Source organism: Microcaecilia unicolor, chromosome 7, assembly GCF_901765095.1.
Source record: "Microcaecilia unicolor chromosome 7, aMicUni1.1, whole genome shotgun sequence".
NCBI classification, from domain to species: domain Eukaryota; kingdom Metazoa; phylum Chordata; class Amphibia; order Gymnophiona; family Siphonopidae; genus Microcaecilia; species Microcaecilia unicolor.
The window spans coordinates 67,737,388-67,756,274 of NC_044037.1; the positions used below are offsets into that span (position 1 = coordinate 67,737,388).

The window sequence follows — 18,887 nt, forward strand, 5'->3', positions numbered from 1 at the left end:
CGCTTACCCAAGAAAGTACAAAACATTTTATACTGCTTATCCCAGAAATAGTGGATTTTCCCCAAGTCCATTTAATAATTGTCTATGGACTTTTCCTTTAGGAAGCTGTCCAAACATTTTTTAAACTCCGCTAAGCTAACTGCCTTTAGCACATTCTCTGGCAACGAATTCCAGAGTTTAATTACACGTTGAATGAAGAAACATTTTCTCTGATTCGTTTTAAATTTACTTCATTGTAGCTTCATCGCATGCCCCCTAGTCCTAGTATTTTTGGAAAGCGTAAACAGATGCTTCACATCTATCCGTTCAACTCCACTCATTATTTTATAGACCTCTATCATATCTCCCCTCAGCCGCCTTTTCTCCAAGCTGAAGAGCCCTAGCCGCTTTAGCCTTTCCTCATAGGGAAGTCATCCCATCCCCTTTATCATTTTCGTCGCCCTTCTCTGCGCCTTTTCTAATTCCACTATATCTTTTTTGAGATGTGGTGACCAGAATTGAACACAGTATTCGAGGTGTGGTCGCATGGAGCAATTCAAAGGTATTATAACATCCTCATTTTTGTTTTCCATTCCTTTCCTAATAATACCTAACCAAGAACTTCTCTATCTCTCTCTACACACACACACACACACACACACTGTAAGATCAAAGACTCCCTGTGTGTGATTATTATTTGCTTCTTTCATGCAGATGTTTTTGAATGATTTTTAGGGAAAGAAATTTGTAGTCAGTTGCTGAGATTTACACTAGCCTGTGGCAGCTGTCTTTGTGAAATCTAGTGAAAACTAGACATTTTAGAGCTGAGTGTGAGTGAGGTGGCACCTTCTTAGCAAAGAAATATATTCTCTGAGAGACAGAGATTCTGGTATGTAAAGCACATGGATTTTGCAGAGAGAATTAAATAAAGGTTGATCATAATTATTATAATTCTTATTGTTTGTAAAAATAAAATCCTTGTATAACACTGAGGGCCTATTTTACCAAACCACGCTAGCAATTGAACAACAAGTCAATTAGTGCTGATAATTGAGAGCTAATGATAATTATTTGCAGTAAGTGGCATGTGATACCCTGAGTAAGGGTTGTGGGTGAGCCGGTGAAATGACACAGCTGGAGAAAAGGGCTATAAAGAAAGCACATGTTTATTTAACAGAATCCAAGGGCATGTTATGTCAGAGGCCCAGGAACATAAGGTGGAAAAACCTCTGTGATTCACTAGCACAGTCTTAAGCGGCCTCTGGCTGGCCCAAAACACAGTCTGTAGCTGCTGAGGATGCCTCATCCCAAACACAGCCCATAAGCGCGCGGTTCTTTTCTGAGTTCCAGGTCTGGCTGTTACCAGACCTCAAAACAAGGCTTGTAAGTCTCAGTTAAGATGCAAAAGTGACTAACTTCAGCTAGGTCACGATCATTACATAGGCGCTGCAGTGGCATATGCTGGGACTTCAACTCTTCCCTCCCTGGGCCTCCTTAGCCTCAGTTTGGCCCTGTCTTTTAAACTCCCTGGTACTGGCTCCGCCCATCTCGGCACACTTCCTCCTGGGCAGTACCTGTGACATTAAGGTAGCTCAGGCTGTCTGAGGGACAATCCTTAAGGGAGAGGGCAGTGTTCTATAAACCCTCTCACATGGCATCAATTAAAATTTACATGTACATTTTTAGTCGCAGGGATCTACATGTAAATTTTATGCATGGTTCCAAAAATGGGGCATGGCCATGGGAGGGTCATATGTGGATCAGAGGCGTTCCTAGAATTTATGCATGCTGTTATAGAATAAGGGGGATCCACGCCTAATCATTAGATAAAAACACATAACATAATCAATACAAAACAATAGACAATTCAAACTAACTCAAATTTAAAAAAATGCAAACAAACGTCAAGCAGCAAAGTGAGAAAAACACTCACAGCAATGCAAGGATTGAGAAAGGGGAACAGTTTTAATAATTTTATCTGAAATTTGACAGTGTTCAACTCAGACTTCATTGGGAAATGTAATTCTACAAAACAAGTTCTTTCAACCTGAGAGTGAAATGTGGCCTGATGAATGAAGTGGGAAGGCTACTGTAAAGTGAACTGCAGTAATCAATTGAAAAGACCACTGATTGCAAAGCAGAATGAAAAAACAAGCATCAGATCAAATTGGTTTAATCTGTTTAACAGTCACAGTGTTCTTTATCTGTACCTTAAATTTCAATTCTTAGTTGGATTGGAATTTTGTAAACTGTTGTAACCAACTGATGTGAGACCCTGTGTGTTCAATGCAAAAGCATAACAATCCTATGACACGTGTTTCAAGATCTGTTACAAAAGTGTACAAAGGCAGTCACAGCACTGAAAAGGCATGCTGTAATAGACTACTACTACTACTTAAGCGCCACTAGGGTTACGCAGCCCCAGTAGATGATAATAAACTGTACCAGAGTAAGGACTTAGCTGGCCAACTCCCAACAGATGTGACTTGATTGTGAGAATGTGGTAATGTGCGTTTTCTGATTGGTATTTAAATCAAAAGCTTGATTTCATGTAGGGCGAGCAAATGTTTATCACAGCCTATGCATACATTTCTAGAAAGCTCCAGTGAGTAGGGACTATCTACAGTGTGTCTCTGTACATCTGATACATCTGATTTGCATTAGCAAGCTCACCCAAATGACCCGACTTAAACGTACAACGCACCCGCACGACTCCTGCGTCAACGATGATTATATTTTAGACCATGTCTCCCAAGCTCCTTCATGCTCATCCCCCAGTCTTTTCTTTACCTTCCTCCCTATACCACATCCCTCCCAATCTCTTTTCTTCTGCTTATCCTACCTTTGTTGCACCTTTCTATGTTCAACCCACATATTTTTAAGGCCTCTCTATTACTATGTTTACTACAGTTTGTAATATTCTCCTTACAAATCTTTGTAATTCAATTTACTATTTACTATGTAAGCCGCATTGAACCTGCTATGTGTGGGAAAGCGCGGGGTACAAATGTAATAAAATTAATAAATTAAAATTAATTAATCCAGTAGTATCCCTAAATACTGTACCATATCATGAGTAGGAACAACAGAATCAGCCAATTGAATTCTATTAGGAAATGAAGGTACCACTGAAGAATTTATTAGCAATATTTCATTTTCCTGTATTCAAAAAAATTGATCTTAGAGAATACGAAGGTCACACAAGTTAATCAGAAAATGTGGCAGCTAATAGAACAATATTATGATGGCATCAGCATAGGTAGGACAAACATCCAAACAGGCTGTAGATAAACGTTAAATAACATTGAAAACAGCGCCAAGCCTTGTAGACCCTCAGAAGTCACAGTTGTCCAATATGGGGATGAATGAACTATCTAAAGCATTCCTGAATAAATATATAACTATCTCAGCAACCCCATAAAACCACATAAAATCAGATCAACAGCAAAGCCAATGTTAATCTCCATTATTGAATAAAACCTTATGGGCTCCAACTGGTCATTTTTGTGATCAAAACATCTCACCTGGGACACTTTGGTGTCCAAAATCACAGATTCCACCTCCAAATCAGCAAGTGCAACTACAAGTTAGAATTACCTGTCTATTATTATTTTCAAGTCTGCTTTCACAAAACCTGAATGTATTAAGGTTGCACTGGATAAGCCATTGTGGCCAAAACAGCTGATAAATATTTGTTCTTCTAAATCGACTTGACGAGTTACTGCAGAAGTTTTCAACCCAGTCATCGGGGCACATCCAGCCAGTTGGGATTTTCAGGATATCTCCGCTGAATTCCAACTGGCTGGGTATGCCCTGAGGACTGGGTTGAGAGTTACTGAAGGTAAATGCACATGAAATATGCCTATGAGTCATAAGGTATGGTTATGCTATCTCCACCCTTTCTATTTTTTTTAAATGTTTTGAAGAGCTGGTTTTAAACTCAGTGTGCTATTTGTGTTTCCTGCATATGTTAGTTTCTTCTCTCTTGCTTCCTTTATGTGTCTGGAATCTTGAAGGCTATGATTTGCAGTAGAATGGGACAGATGGATGGAGCAGTTCCATCAGCAATTGCAGAGGCATGATGGTGAGCATCACACTGACCATAGTACTGCTTTCCATCGGTCAAATCACACTATGGGGTAAGTCCTCTTCAAATGATCTATGTGTGATCTGTTCAGGTTCACACAGCCTGTTTTACTGTGGTAGGAGATTGTCAGTGTTTTTTTTTTTTTGTCTGAGGAACACTGGGGCTACGTTTTAAGCTTTCATACATTGCAGGAAATTTTCAAAGCCATGTTGTCTTCTTTTTGAAAATGAGCAACTTTAAAAGTATGTGTGCTTCAATACTCGCTTGTGCTTGGCATCGAGCAAACTAATGTACTTATTGTTTTAATACTTTGACATAAACATGCTCACTTCCCCGGGCTGTGGAAAGTAGATCTTCTTAATATTATGCCCTGCCTATATTTTCCTGAGCAGGGAGAACAGCTTTTCAGTAAGCGCAGTTTATTCAAGTAAACAACTTTGAAAATTATCCTTATAATACCTCTGTGACTGGGTGCATCACTAATATACAGTGCAAGAGGAGTGAGAATGTGCCCCCCCATTTCTGTGAACAGGAAGCATGCCTCCTTTCAGTAGAGTGGGAGTGGACTAGTTGAAAACTTAATCTTATATAACACAAATGTGAAAATGCACTTTTCTAATAAATTTAATTCCATTTGTGCCACAGATCTACATGACCCTCCCGTGGCCGCGCCTCCTTTTTGGATCCACGTACAAATTTTACACATGGTCCGGCTGTGTAAATTTAGGGCCCAATTATCAGCTCTAATTGGCTCATTATTCAATTAAATTGTGCTTTCAAATTAGGCACACACCTAAATTTGTACTCACAATTTTTAGTGGCCTAGAATTCGGGGATTAATTCCTGGGTTTGTAGTGTAGTCCCATCTTGCAGTAACATTGTATTACTCAGAAAAGTGTGCCTCTAAATTTACATGTTAGAAAAATCTTTGGGGTCTACCAAAAATTCAAACTTTATGCAGATTTTGAAAAAGCATTCCTCCCGAGTTCTTGTTCCTTATAAGGTCACAACAATAGTGTTCCAAATCAGTGCATTTCACAACTTTAGCTGGGTCCTGGAGACAAGTAGTGACAAAATCTAATGCTCATGTTGGTATCCATTTAGGAATTGGAATAGTAATTTAGCACAGGTGATTGCAAGCATTAAAAAATGCCAAGTAAATATAATATTGCATAATTTGTTGACCCTAGTCTGGATGGGCAGGCAAAGAATAAAATTATTACACCCCAGCTGGAAAGCAGTTTTCTCACATGTTTAAAGTATTTGGAGACAAAGAGGGTCTTTTACTAAGGTGCGCTCACGTTTTTGGCTTGTTCTAAAATTGTGGGTATGCTAACCGTTAGAGACGCCCATAGGAATGCATTGGCGTCTCTAATGTTTAGAGTGCCCACAATTTTAGCACACGCTAAAAATGTGAGCGCGCTTTAGTAAAAGACGCCCAAAGAGTCTCACTTCCGTTTAGGAAAACAGCAAGGCAAACGGTCTGCAAACTCCAAGATGGAAGGTCAAAAAAAAGCAGATCAATCAAAGAAAATAGTTTATTGAATGACAACCAAATAAACAAATCAGCCCGACACTGGCCGTGTTTCGCCCAACAGGGCTGCGTCAGGGGCTACACAGTATTCTTTAAAAGTCGAGATGACAAAGTTATGGAAGTCTAAAATCATGAATCTTCCAAAATGTAGTAAAAAAACAGCATGAACCAAATGAATCATAAAAGATAGTGACGTGAATACCGTCCTGAACCTTCACAATTCTAGAATGTTGGGCGAAACACGGCCAGTGTCGGGCTGATTTGTTTATTTGGTTGTCATTCAATAAACTATTTTCTTTGATCTGCTTTTTTTTTGTCCTTTCACTTCCGTTTGGAACAGCCCATTCCTTCTGTGTCCCCACATCTCTACAGCTGTCTCTGTTACATGACTCATGAATTTGTTTTTCTTCCAAGTTTTATTTATTTATTTTTATTTATTTTCTAAAACTTCTAAACTGCTTACAAACTAAGTGGCTACAGTAAAAACATACATATTAAAAACCAATACAAAAACATAGTGCCACATACTGTCTCCATCATTGTAACTCACCATCAAAGTACTCAGTGGTGTGCTGGAGCAGGCTCTTACAGGCTCGCAAGAGCCGGTTGTTAAGTTTTTAAGAATTTTGGGAGCCAGTTGTTAAAGTAGAGCCCTCCATGGCTACTTTAACAACTGGCTCCCAAAATGTGGACTTGGGCCCCCTGCTGAATTGTCTTTTACTTTGCTGGTGGGGATGCTGAGCCCTGCCAGTCAAGTAAATAGACTGCTGCTGCTCCCTGTTCCTTGTTTCCAGCTCTGGGCAGCAGGCTGAGACTTCTCGATCATGTGAGAGAAGTTCCAGCATGCTGCTCAGAGCAAGACGTTGGGAGTGGTGGCAGTCCATTTATTGGCTGCTAGCAAAGGTATGCCTAGCATGCCCGCACAAAGGAAGGGAGGAGAGAGAGGCAAGTGTTGCTCCCCCCCCCCCCCCCGGCCACCCCTGGCCCTTCCAACTGCAGAGCTGGCTGCCTCCGGAGAAAGAGCCTGTTGTTAAAAATTTACCAGCACACCCCTGAAAGTACTGCTGTATATACTCTCCCTTAAAACAGTTTAAAAAAACTGAACAATCAGGTAAAAAAAGGCCTGTACAAAAAGCTGAATTTTTAACAATTTCTTAAATTGCAAAGTATTAGCATTCAATGGCAGCTGTCCAGGTAACACATTCCACATTATGCTGAAGCTCTTGTCACAGCATAATGAGTAACAGTAACTAAAACCAGACCTAATTATTTAGTAAAATTAGATCGCAACACTCTATCAGAACAAAATAGCCTAATCACAGTTCATGCTTTATTTCTATGTATTATCACTTTATTCTCTCAGAGGATCTAAAGGTTTAAATCATACAACATTATATCATAATAATCAAAATATAATCAGTATAGTAAAGCTTTCAAAATTCCCTAATATTAGCTTATCCTATCACCTACTTTCACTAGAGAAAATGATAGGTCATCTCACAAAGCTAAAAATATGACTTCTGCAGTATAATAAAATTTCCACCATCATACAATTCAGTAAACAATATTTCACACAGCCAAAATAATAATCCTCACCTCACTACCCTAGTTGCTTGATTGATAAATACAGCATGCATAAAATATGCTCGGGGGTGTTCCCACAATTTATGATTGTTGTTGTAGAATAAAGAGGATCCGTGCCTAATTTAGGCATGAAAATTGACACTAGGCTTTTATTGGTGTAACCTAAAAGTAGTCACGGTTCCTGGCATTAAATAGCACCTAACGTTCAGTGCTGTTGATAGAATAGCTCTAAGCGGTATTTTTTTCAGTGCCAATTTTTGAGATGCCATTTATTGAATTTAGTCCTAAATGTATAGACCCATATATTCTGCTCCATAAGGAACAGAAAAGACCACCAGGGCTCTACCAACTTATTGGAGTGTTGACCTTTTGACTTAGAATATTCCCCCAGTTTCTACAACCAGGAACTGTTTCTCCTGCCTGTGATTGGAAATGGTTGGAAGAAACACCACTTGGAGAGAAACTGTGCCGGTAAATACCCCTAGCCTAGTGGGGGTAGCCTTGTCTTTGACTCTAGCTTCCCTTTCCATTGCACCTTTTAATGCATGGGGAATGGGATTAGCTCTATCCTCCATAGCAGAAGTACACTTATTAAGAGGAAAGAGATTTATCTGGCTGCCAGAGCCACTGTACCCGGAGAGATAAGGAGTGGGATGCTCCTAACAGAGCCTACAAAAGCTGCTGAATCTGTCCAAGGAGAAGCTGGAATGGGGATACAGCTCTCCACCACAATTGTGATAAAGAAGATTGAGAAAGAGTAAAAAGATCTGTTACTAGGGTTCTCAGGCTTTAATGCCCATCAGGGAAAGGACCACGAATGCTCAGAAGGTCCTACAACCTAACGGAGATTTACAGAGCAGCTTCCCATTGGAGGAGGGGTCTAGAGAGAGTAAAGCTGTAAAAGAAATTTACCCAAAACCTCTTCCAAGGCAGAGTGTTCTTAAGAGCCTGACTAAAGACTGTGATTAAAACTGCTTTATTCTACAGATTGTGTACAGTTATTGATTTTGTCCCATGTTTTCCTTCATCGTCCAAGTAAACCTTTGGTTCAGAACTTCATCTTCTGGCCTGGGCTGATTTATTGGATGAATGGAGAGTGTGAGTGAGTGGATTACTGTGCCAAGCTAGTCTTAGTCTTGACCCCAAAAACAAACTAAAGTAATGCACGCTGATGCTCACTGGGCAAGCAAGGGTTACATAAACAAAAAGAAAAAAGAAAGAAACCTCAACAAACAATAGTGGCAAATTAAACATTGTAATCCCATGTGAAGGCTCATTTTACATAGAAAGAAGAGATTGCCCAGGTTGGGTTGTGTGTGTAGCAACAGGAGTACATGGATAAAATAAGCAGCATGAGCCCAGCAGGCTCCACATGGTAAAAGCAGTTAGCTTAGCAGGGTTTTAAAAAGGTTTGGATAGTTTCTTAAAAGAAAAGTCCATAAGCAATTATTAAGATGGACTTGGGAAAAAACATTTCTTATTTCTAGGATAAGCAGCATAAAATCTGTTTTACTCTTCTGGGATCTTGACAGATACTTGTGACCTGGATTGGCTACTGCTAAAAACAGGATACTGTCCCAGTATGGCAATGCTTATGTTCTTATGAAATCTGTGTGAAAGTGGTGCCACTTTCATATGTAACCGTATCTGTTTTCAAACATACACATACATGTGCCACCAGTTAAGGAGTGGGGCCAGAATTGTAACTTGATTTCATTTTGGAGGCAAAATAAACAATGGGGATTAAGGAGAATAACTCTTGTCAGCATACACCTCTAATGCAAGCTTACTGCATCGGCTTCTCTGTAGGAATTTATCTATGGGAGCTCCTAGAATTCCACTAAAGTATTTTATGTCCTGTGTATTATTGCAGGGAACTTTCTAGGCATGTGAGGATTCAAAGGTTATGAGGTACAGGAGAAAGTTGGAGTTGCCAGTTTCCAACAGGAGGGCAAATTACAAAAAGGGAGGATGTTAAGGGTCCCTGTGGTGCCATTGACAGGAGGAACTGTAGGGCAGTAGCTCAGAGGTACTTATCATCAGAGAACATTACTAGATAGCAATGACATGAACTCATTATAGCCCTAACGACATGCTAGCTTAGCTGTGCAAATAAACCATAACCATGCCAAAGGTGGAATATATTAGGGTTTATTATGTAAAGAAAAAAAATATATAAATAGTTCTGAAGCAGAGTGCCAAGCAAAATACAAAAATACTTGCTATACAAATAGATTATCACCAAAATAGATTACCATCTGATTATCCTAATGATTCCTACGAGAACTTACACCAATATCATCTGCAAACTTATCAGCTAAATCCCAAAGACCAAAAGTCTTGCCGTAAACCTACCTATCTCAGACAAAAACGAAGGACTACTATCCCGTGACTATAGGTAATAAATCCTGAATCTCACCTTGCCGTCTGACAGACCCCCCCCAATGGTAGAGAAGCAGATTTTCCCTCTGACTCGCGCTGAAAGTCTCAGCGAGTCTCAGTGCAGAGATCAGTCCAAGGGTATATCTGAATGTAGATTACACAGTCTTAGATGAGGCCTGAGGTTGTAGCTGAGCAGACACTGTGAGTTTGTTATGATGCACTGGTGTTAGGAAAATCAGTCTCTGGCTCTTCCGAGCATTCTGCAATCTCTCTCTTCCTCGCTTCTTCCAACTTCTGTCCTTTCTTCAGTCCAAACCTTAGGTATCCAAGCATAAGATGATACCCATGGACCAATCGCTTATGATGACATAATGTCCATCCAGCTTCAAGGCCATGAAGAACGTCTTCATTATAGATGGAATGCAAACTCTCTGTCTGATAACGTGCACCTGGAACCGTGGCTCACTCCTCCAGTATCCCCAGGAGATAACGGCTAATTGGCAACCAAGAATGTGTCCTTGGATGAAGTCATCTTGCAAGAGTAATTTTCCTTTCTGTAACCAAACTGGTTTCTGATAGTTACAGATGGATTCAGGTCACAGGCTGCAGATTCAGGCTTGTATAGGCCAAGTACTATCTTCTTAAAAATCCTCACTGTAAACTTAGCAAATAGTGTGCATTGAAACAGAGGGAAAAGCCTCAACAGACTCCTACTGTCTGGCTATACAGCTCTTGAGTTACAGGAGTTCTCAATGTGAGCATAGACTTAAAAAACCTCTGTAGTTACGATGGTTAACTAAAGTGCGCTACATATGTGAGATGGAGAGATTAACTGCTGTGAAAAGAAAGACTTTGTCTAAATGGGAAAGGGTTTGGGGATCCTTCTTTAAAAGTGTGCTCTGGATAAATGGTGTATTTACATAATGGAAGGAAGGGGAGGGGATTAGGGGGGGAGGGGTGTTAACGGGGAAGGGTCTGGATCAGGGTAAGGGGGTAACTATATGTAAAACTGGGACAAACATTTTGAAGTAGAAATAGTATTTGTTATAACATTGTGAGTTTGTCGGTGCGTTACTATGTGCAGAACTCCTTGTTTGGGGATGTATAAGTGTGAATAATTGAAAAATGACAAGTTGAGTAATTTCTGTATTGCTCTTACAATGCTCAATAAAGACTTCTATAAATTAAAAAAAAAACCCTCTGTAGTTAACAGTTCTTTATTCCAAAAAACTTTAAGTAATGACACTTATTTCAGTGTTTGAGTCGTCTTCAAACTGCCGTCATTTGGTCTTCTTCCCACAGGGTCCTAGTCTCAAAGTGCAAGTTTTTATTTCATTTCTGCAGTGAGGCTCATGTATGGGATTGTATCAGAGAAAATCTTCAATTACCTTGTTTTCTCTGCTATTCTGTTCAGAGATTCATATATTCAACCAGTAAAAGCCAATTTCTTTTTGTCCAACCAAGCCTTTGCACTGTGTGAACTTTATTGGGATTTTTGCTGGTGAAGACTCATTGGGTTGGACCTCACAAAGTTAGGGCCCTGGGAGCTATTTTCTCCTCCATCCAGAAATGACCCCAGTGAAGACTGGGTGCATGATGGCCCTTGAAACTCCTTTCTCACCCCACTGTAAACGAGAAGAACGGCAACTGGGCTACATGAGCACACATGCTGTGAAAATGCACACTTTTTGGGAGTTGTGTGCACTTTTACAGGGTGTTGTGTACACTATCGTACTTCTACATCCTTATTCCAGCATATTAATGTCTTCAGTTATCTGGCCAATCGTTTATTTCAAATATCCCTTCTTGTTGCCTTCAGGGAGTGGACCAAAGACTAGTGATTGTTCACTTACTATGTAGCTTTCATTTACCCAATCTACCAGACATATGGAATTTACTGTAGATATATTGCACCTTTATTATAGAATGCATTACCCTAAAGTTTGATGTTGGAATCTTGATTACTCATGTTTCAGTTCTAAGGAGAAAGTTTGGTTGTTAATTAAATAGGGCATTGGTAGTTGGTCTAGTGGATCAGGTTTGTTCACGTTTGTTCAGCCTTGTTAGGTCAATGTGGTTATAATGTATTGAATGTTTTCTGTATTTATGTTGAATCTTATTTAGTTGTTCTATTAAACAGTTTTTATGTTTGCATATAAATTGTTATATGCAAACATAAAAACTGTTAATTACTGAATGCTTTGTTTTATAAGTTAATGTTCTTATGTTTGTAGTTGCCACATTGATTAACACATGACTATCTCTACTTTAGGAAGCAGGTGAAAGCTTGGCTCTTTAACCGGACATGTTTGTCCACTCCTACCCTAGCTGAGATAGTATTTAATCACCTCTCTGACCTCATGTGCAACTTTCCTTAAATTAGTCCCCTTATTTTCTAACTCACCTTACTCTCTTACCTATCTATACATTCCAGCTTTGCTTATACCCTTCTCTGTCTATTAAAATGTTTTATTACGTATTATGTTGACATTGTAAGTAGCATACTAAGCTATACTTTGTATTGTAATTTGAATATTTTTACTACTGTAATTGTCTATTGCTTATGTTTGATTTATTCTTACTGTACACTGCCTTGAGTGAATTCCTTCAAAAAGGCGGTAAATAAATCCTAATAAAAATAAATAAATATTTGTACATATGCCATTTTAAATTGTAACGTGCTTTGATATTGATTTGAAAGGCAGTGCAGAAAACGTATTAAATTAAACCAGGAGTTCTGGAACTTAACGATAGGGAGGATAGATGGTATGGATGGGCAATCTGGATAAACCATATGGTCTTTATCTGCCTACGTTGTTCTTTGTTTCTAGGATGTCACCATGCATAACTTCCTGTGAAGCATCTTGAGATGTACACATTGAAAAAAATGAATGGCATAGACTTGACAGCTACCACATGGATGTGGTGGAATTGTCAGTATGGGATGAGGCAATTTCAGAATTTCCATGTGTATTTGGTGCCACCTCCATGTGTAGGTGCTCCATTTTACAAACCTACATGTTGTCACAGGCATGGGTTTTCCTGACCGGGGGGAAGATGCACTAAAGACTCGTTAAAGCCCTTCGCTTACCGATTCCCTTAGTGAATCGGTAAGGAACGGGCATGCATCGAGAAATTGCATGCAAATGAGCTGCTCGCTATTTAGCTCATTTGCATTCGATTTCTGTCGGCCAGCTGACAGAATCGCTGTCAGACAGGACAGAGGAATCGCTGAACCTACCTCCCTCCCTTGCCCGAAATAGGGGCGGACTCCATGGGTGCTGTGGGTGCTCGAGCACCCCCAATAGTTCACCCACCACCAGAGTTCCCTGCCAGAATTTTAAAAGTCCCCCCTCCTTCCTTCCTTCCTTTGAGTTAAATGCCCCCCTTCCTTCCTTCCTCCCTCCCTCCCTCCCAGTTCCAGGCCCTCTCCCTCCTTTCTTCCCTCCTCCGAGTACCAGGGCCCCCCTCCGAAATTTAAAAGTCATACCTGGTCGGGGTTAAGATGGCGGCGGCAGTGAAAAGCGTGCAGGCTCGGTGTGCCTTCAACCTTCCCTCTGTCTCTCTGGTCCTGCCCTCATTTCCTGTTTCCGCAAGGGCGGGACCAGAGCTTGAGAGTCAGAGGGAAGGTTGAAGGCACGCTGAGCCAGCATGCTTTTCACTGCCGTCGCTGCTGCCGCCGCCGTCTTAACCCCGACCAGGTATGACTTTTAAATTTTGGAGGGGGCGGGCCCTGGTACTGGGAGGGGGGCCTTTAACTCAAAGGAAGGGAGGGAGGACTTTTAAAATTCTGGCAGGGAACTCTGGTAGTGGGTGAACTATTGGGGGTGCTCCAGCACCCACAGCACCCATGTAGTTGGTGCGGACAAGGACGTTTTTTTTCCCATGATTTTAAAGTAAGCAGCCCCAACGAGAAAAACCTAACGGGAGGTGCAGACTTCCCCTTAGGTTTTCCACGGTGATTTCCTCGGAAAACGGTAGTGCATCGCATCGGATTAGTATTTTAATACTAATTTGCTCATTTGCATACCGTTTTTGTTGGCTGCTACCGTGACAGGAAAATGCTCTTTTGTGCATATCCCCGGTTTACTACTTGCGTTCTAAACTGGCTAGAACCAGTTTAAAACCCACGTTGCTGGCTCGTTAGGTTTAATGCATCTGGCCCCAGGATTCTACACCTTCATCATGCTTTTCACACTAGCCAAGGTCCATAAAAGAGCAGTTCTTTTAAATATGATTCTCTTCCAAATAACAAAAGTTCTTTATTAGAGAAAACAGGAACATTCTTCAGGGGATTTCAGGTATATTACAGTTTAAAGATACCTCCTTAGTCAAGAATTCTTATGATATTTCATTCTTATTAGCACTCCAGGCTTCAAACACAAACTTGACTTAGGTAGACATAGTCCCTCTTCAGTATTCCAGCTAAAGTCACCCAACCTAACAACCCTGTTCAGTTTAATCTCTTCTCCAACTCAGCAAAGTCCAAACAATAAATAAATAAATATAGTCCCGGCTTCAATCAGTAGCCCTCCAGTGCTGGGCAGCCACCACCCTTGCAGTGTTTTATTTTCTCACACTGGCCCACCTGCAGCTGCCCTCATAAAAGTTGTTCAGGTTTCAGCAGTCCCTCAGTACATGAGAAAAGACTGGCTGGCTTCCAAAGGGTTGCAGCTCAGCCTTTAAAAGCTCATCCCCTAGGATAGTAAAAAGGTTCAAGCCAATCTTGCTATCCTCTATCCCCATGGCTGTTGTACACTGAGAAAAATATCAAAAGAAAAAGGTAGATTCACCTGGTTTCAGTTCTCTGAATAAGAGTTCATACTTAACACTGTGCATTGTCCCAATGCCTTCCCTTCTGTTCTTTTTCTTGAACTGTACAAAACTCAGGAGGCTGTCCAGGTCCTTCAGTTTTGTCCTTCCCTCTTTAGTCAGAGTTCTTTCAGCGATGGCTCAGGTGAGAAGTGCTGCACCTACCAACTATTCATGGTAGGAAGATCTACTCCCCACTTGGGAAAAGTAGGCTCCTCCCTTCCTGGCCATGATTGGTGCACAGTGGACCTTAGGGTGGGTTAATAATCCTAGCATTCTAGAGGTTCAGGGTCCCACTAGAATGTGCCCCTCCCTCAGCTCTTAAAGGCAAGGCTGCTTTAAGGATTTCTGACTTCCGGAGTTGTCTGGCCAATCCCTGTTATTTACCTGATTTCTTATAGGACTTTTCCCTGAACTGACCCTATGCTCCAAAACTCCTTATCACAATGTGTAAGTGCCACCGATTAAGGCTGTAATTTTAACTTGATTTCATGTGCCACCAATTAAGGCTGTAATTTTAACTCAAGTTCATTATGGAGGAGGAAATACACTACACAAAATTAAAGAGAATGAGTTCCTTAATCCCCTGTGTAAAGACATGGCCAAAACAAGTACTATTTTAAAACTTCTGTGCCTTTGAGCTGGTGTGAAATCCAGTGTGGAAAATATTTTGCCATATATGTGGGAATACACTTGTAGATTTTGATCCAGCTCAAGCCATGTCCAAACCACACTTCTTTGGAATTGCCAGTGTTGTTCAAAGTACTAGGTCAAAGTATTTAAGTAAATGTAAAAATAAATGTATATTTTAATACTTAAGTAAAAGTAAAAAGTACAGTGACGAACACATTAAAAATTTACTTAAGTAAAAAAAATCATTGTCTAATATGATACTTTTCGAGTAAAAAGTAAGAGTGCCGCAATTACAATGAACGCAACTATTAACATTTTTACCCAACAACTGTATTGCTCTAAAATTCAATCTACTTTGCCTTTAGTAAAACTACATTTTTGAAAATGAATGTCACTTATACGGCAGTACTTTTTTGAGGTCTGGCTCACCTACCTGCTCCCCGATTTTCCTTGAAATTTTTAATTTACCCGAAGTTGTGGCGAACCGGCAGTAAAAGCAGCTGGCAGGCAGGCTTGCCTCCTCATCGCTTCCCTTCCTTCTCAGCGTGTCCCATCTTCCTCTGATGTAATTGCCTTTCTGCGAGGGCGGGACGTGCTGAGAAGGAAGGGAAGCGATGAGGAGGCAAGCCTGCCTGCCAGCTGTTTTTACTGCCTGTTTGCCGTGACTTCGGGTAAATTAAAGATTTCAAGGAAAGTCGGGGAGCTGAGGGAGGGCGGGGAGGCTGGGGTTTGAATGAATCACTGGACATGGAGGGGACGGAGGGCAGGGGAGAGAGGAGAATTGATGGACATGGAGGGGAGAAAGGAGAATTGCTGGACATGGATTTGAGGGGAGGGGAGGACAGAGGAGACATGCTGGAAATGGATGGGAGGTGAGGGCAGGGAAGAGAGAATTGCTGGACATGGATGGGAGGAAAGGGAAGAGAGAATTGCTGGACATGGAGGGGAGGGCAGGGGAGAGAGAATTGCTGGACATGGATGGCAGGGGAGGACAGGGGGCAGAGGAGAATCGCTGGACATGGATGGCAGGAGAGGATAGGGGAGAGAGATTCGCTGGACATGGATGACAGGGGAGGACAGGGGGCAGAGGAGAATCGCTGGACATGGAGGGGAGGGGCAGGGGAGAGAGGAGAATCGCTGGACATGGATGGCAGGGGAGGACAGGAGGCAGAGGAGAATTGCTGGACATGGATGCATGGGGAGGTCAGGGGAGAGAGATTCGCTGGACATGGATGGCAGGGGAGGATAGGGGGCAGAGTAGAATCGCTGGACATGGATGAGAGGAGAGGACAGAGGAGAGAGGAGACATACTGGACATGGAGGGGAGGGTAGGGAAGAGAGAATTGCTGGACATGGAGGGGAGGGCAGGGGAGAGAGGAGAATTGCTGGACATGGATGGGAGGGGAAGGCAGGGGAGAGGAGAATCGCTGGACATGGATGAGAGGGGAGGGGAGGGGAGAGAGGAGACATGCTGGACATGGATGAGAGGGGAGGACAGGGAGAGAGGAGACATGCTGGACATGGATGAGAGGGAGAGAGCAGGGGAGAGAGGAGACATACTGGACGTGGATGGGAGGGGAGATCAGCAAAGAGATTTGCTGGACATGGATGGAAGGGGAGGGCAGGGGAGAGAGGAGAATTGTTGGACATGGATGAGAGGGGAGGGAAGGGGAGAGAGGAGAATCGCTGGACATGGATGGTAGGGGAGAACAGGGGATAGAGGAGAATCGCTGGAAATGGATGGCAGGAGAGGACGGGATAGAGGAGAATCGCTGGACATGGGAGGGGAGGGCAGGGTAGAGAGGAGACATGCTGGACATGGATGGAGGGAAGGGAAGACAGGAAGGAGATGCACATGGATCGGAGGGGAGGGCAGGGGAGAGAGGAGAAATGCTGGAAATGGATGGAGAGGAGAGCAGGAGCTAGAGGAGAATTGCTGGACATGGATGGATGGAGGAGTTGGCAGGGAGAGAGGCGAAATGCTGGACTTGGATGGAGGAGAGGGGAGAGAGAATTATTGCTTTATAAGGATACAGGGGAGGGAAGAGAGGAGAAATGCTGGACATGGATGAAGGGGAGGAGAGAGGAGAAGTTCTGGACATGGATGGAGGGGAGGAAAGAAAAAAGAAGTTGATGCACATGGATGGAGATGAGAGAAAGGGAAGAGAGGAGAAAAACTGCACATGGAGAAAATAGGCAAAAGCTGGATCCACGTTATACCTCCTCCAGTCAATTCCACGGAGGAGGACCCAGCTTTTACTTATGGATGTAGGACAAGAAATGAAGAGGAAAAGGAGGAAAGTAAAGAAATATATGGAAAGGAAGCCCTGGAGTTAAGAGAACAGATAGGGAGCAGCAGAATCATAGACTGGGACCAATATGGATAGAAAAACAATGTCACCAGACAACAAAGATAAAAAAAATCTTTTTATTTTCATTTTAGTGTTTGGAATATGTCCAATTTGAGAATTTACATCTGCTGTCTTAGTTTGCACTGGGTATACTGGAGCTGTAACAGCTTACAGAAATTATTTATAATGAAAAAAATCACGTTATTTTTTTTCTCCTATACTAGTATAATATTTTCAATGATGTCTGTTTATATGCACCATGGCTGGTATAAGGGGTGTGGCTAATGTGGATGTGGCTATAATAGGGGTGGAGTCATATGTGGTGACCCCGCCCATAATGAGTACCGGCACTTTTTTTTCTACAAAAAAAAGCACTGCTTATACGAGTGCGCTTGTGAGTCATTAATCCAGCACCGCTAAAAAGATTCAACAACTACACTAGCAGACAGTGGATTGTCCAGTTTGATAAAAAGTTCCATCAAATCAGGCCAGTTTGCATTTGCAATATTACTGATGTCTTCTGACTGGGTCTGCAAGTTATGATCAATTGAATCTCTGAAACTCTTGAGTTCCATATAGCAAAGAGTATTTTATCATCATCATTGTTATTGTCATCTGCATTAGAAGTAGTGCTGTCTGATTAATCATTTGCATCTACATTTTTATCTTCATTATCATCTTCAAGCTGTCCAATTACAAAGAAGGCTTTCACAAAGTTGGAATCATTGTCTGTTGTTGTTCTAACAAGTTTTCATCTAATGGCAAACTCTGTTTGAATGTCTTTGAGAACTGAAGGAAGAACTTCAAATGTGTAGGAACCCTTCAGTCTTAAGGTCAGACAAGCAGGCTTCCTACCTAAAGACTTGTCAATCCAGTGGACAGTTACCCCAATGAAAAATTTCCCATGGGATGATGTGCAGTCTGTTGTGGTAGAGACATATGTCTCAGGGGTGTAGTCAGACAACAGATTTTGAGTGGGCCTAGGCAAGAAGTGAGTGGGCACCAAGTGTTTCCCCCCTTCACCACCACCCAAAAAATATCTCAGTTGGCAGAAAACGCTTCTTTTCATCTTGGCAGTCTGCAGCAGGCATGCACTGAAAACTGAGCATGAACAGGTGCCGGTATCGTGGAGAGTAGAGTTACCATCAGGGGGAAGTCTTCAGCTGCTGAAGCTTGGGATCCCACCAGCTATCACTAAACATGTGATATTGTTGGGTGGGCCTGAACCCTAAGTGGGTGGGCCCTGGCCCATCCAGGCCCACCTGTGGCTATGCCACTGATATGTCTGTTCACCAAGAATTGCTACCAGCTTCATCTTCATCTCCACTTTAAAGTGACCCAATTCATTACTGTTCTTTTTAGCTGGAGGCCCCTAAACAGTTCCACAAACACATGCAACTCCACTGTTCTTATAGGTTATATTTACAGAACAGCAAGATTTAAGATGAAATGATCCACGGTTTGTGTTACAAGGTTTGTAATAGCAAAATCCTGTTCCCGCTTTTGCTGGTTCATTTAGTTTACT

The 18,887-nt window shown here is 41.8% G+C and overlaps 1 protein-coding gene across 4 annotated transcripts in view; it reads left to right on the plus strand.

The window, feature by feature from the left end:
- LOC115474692 overlaps positions 1-18,887 on the plus strand; it is a 73,351-nt gene that overhangs the window by 24,848 nt on the left and 29,616 nt on the right. For 2 of the 4 annotated variants that reach the window (XM_030210301.1, XM_030210303.1), the window contains exon 2: positions 3,996-4,118. In XM_030210301.1, the coding sequence (XP_030066161.1) occupies positions 4,058-4,118 (61 nt within the window). In that variant the 5' untranslated portion in view covers positions 3,996-4,057. Of the gene's footprint in view, positions 1-3,828; positions 4,119-18,887 lie in introns of those variants that run through there. The other 2 variants (XM_030210302.1, XM_030210300.1) reach the window with 2 other exon arrangements.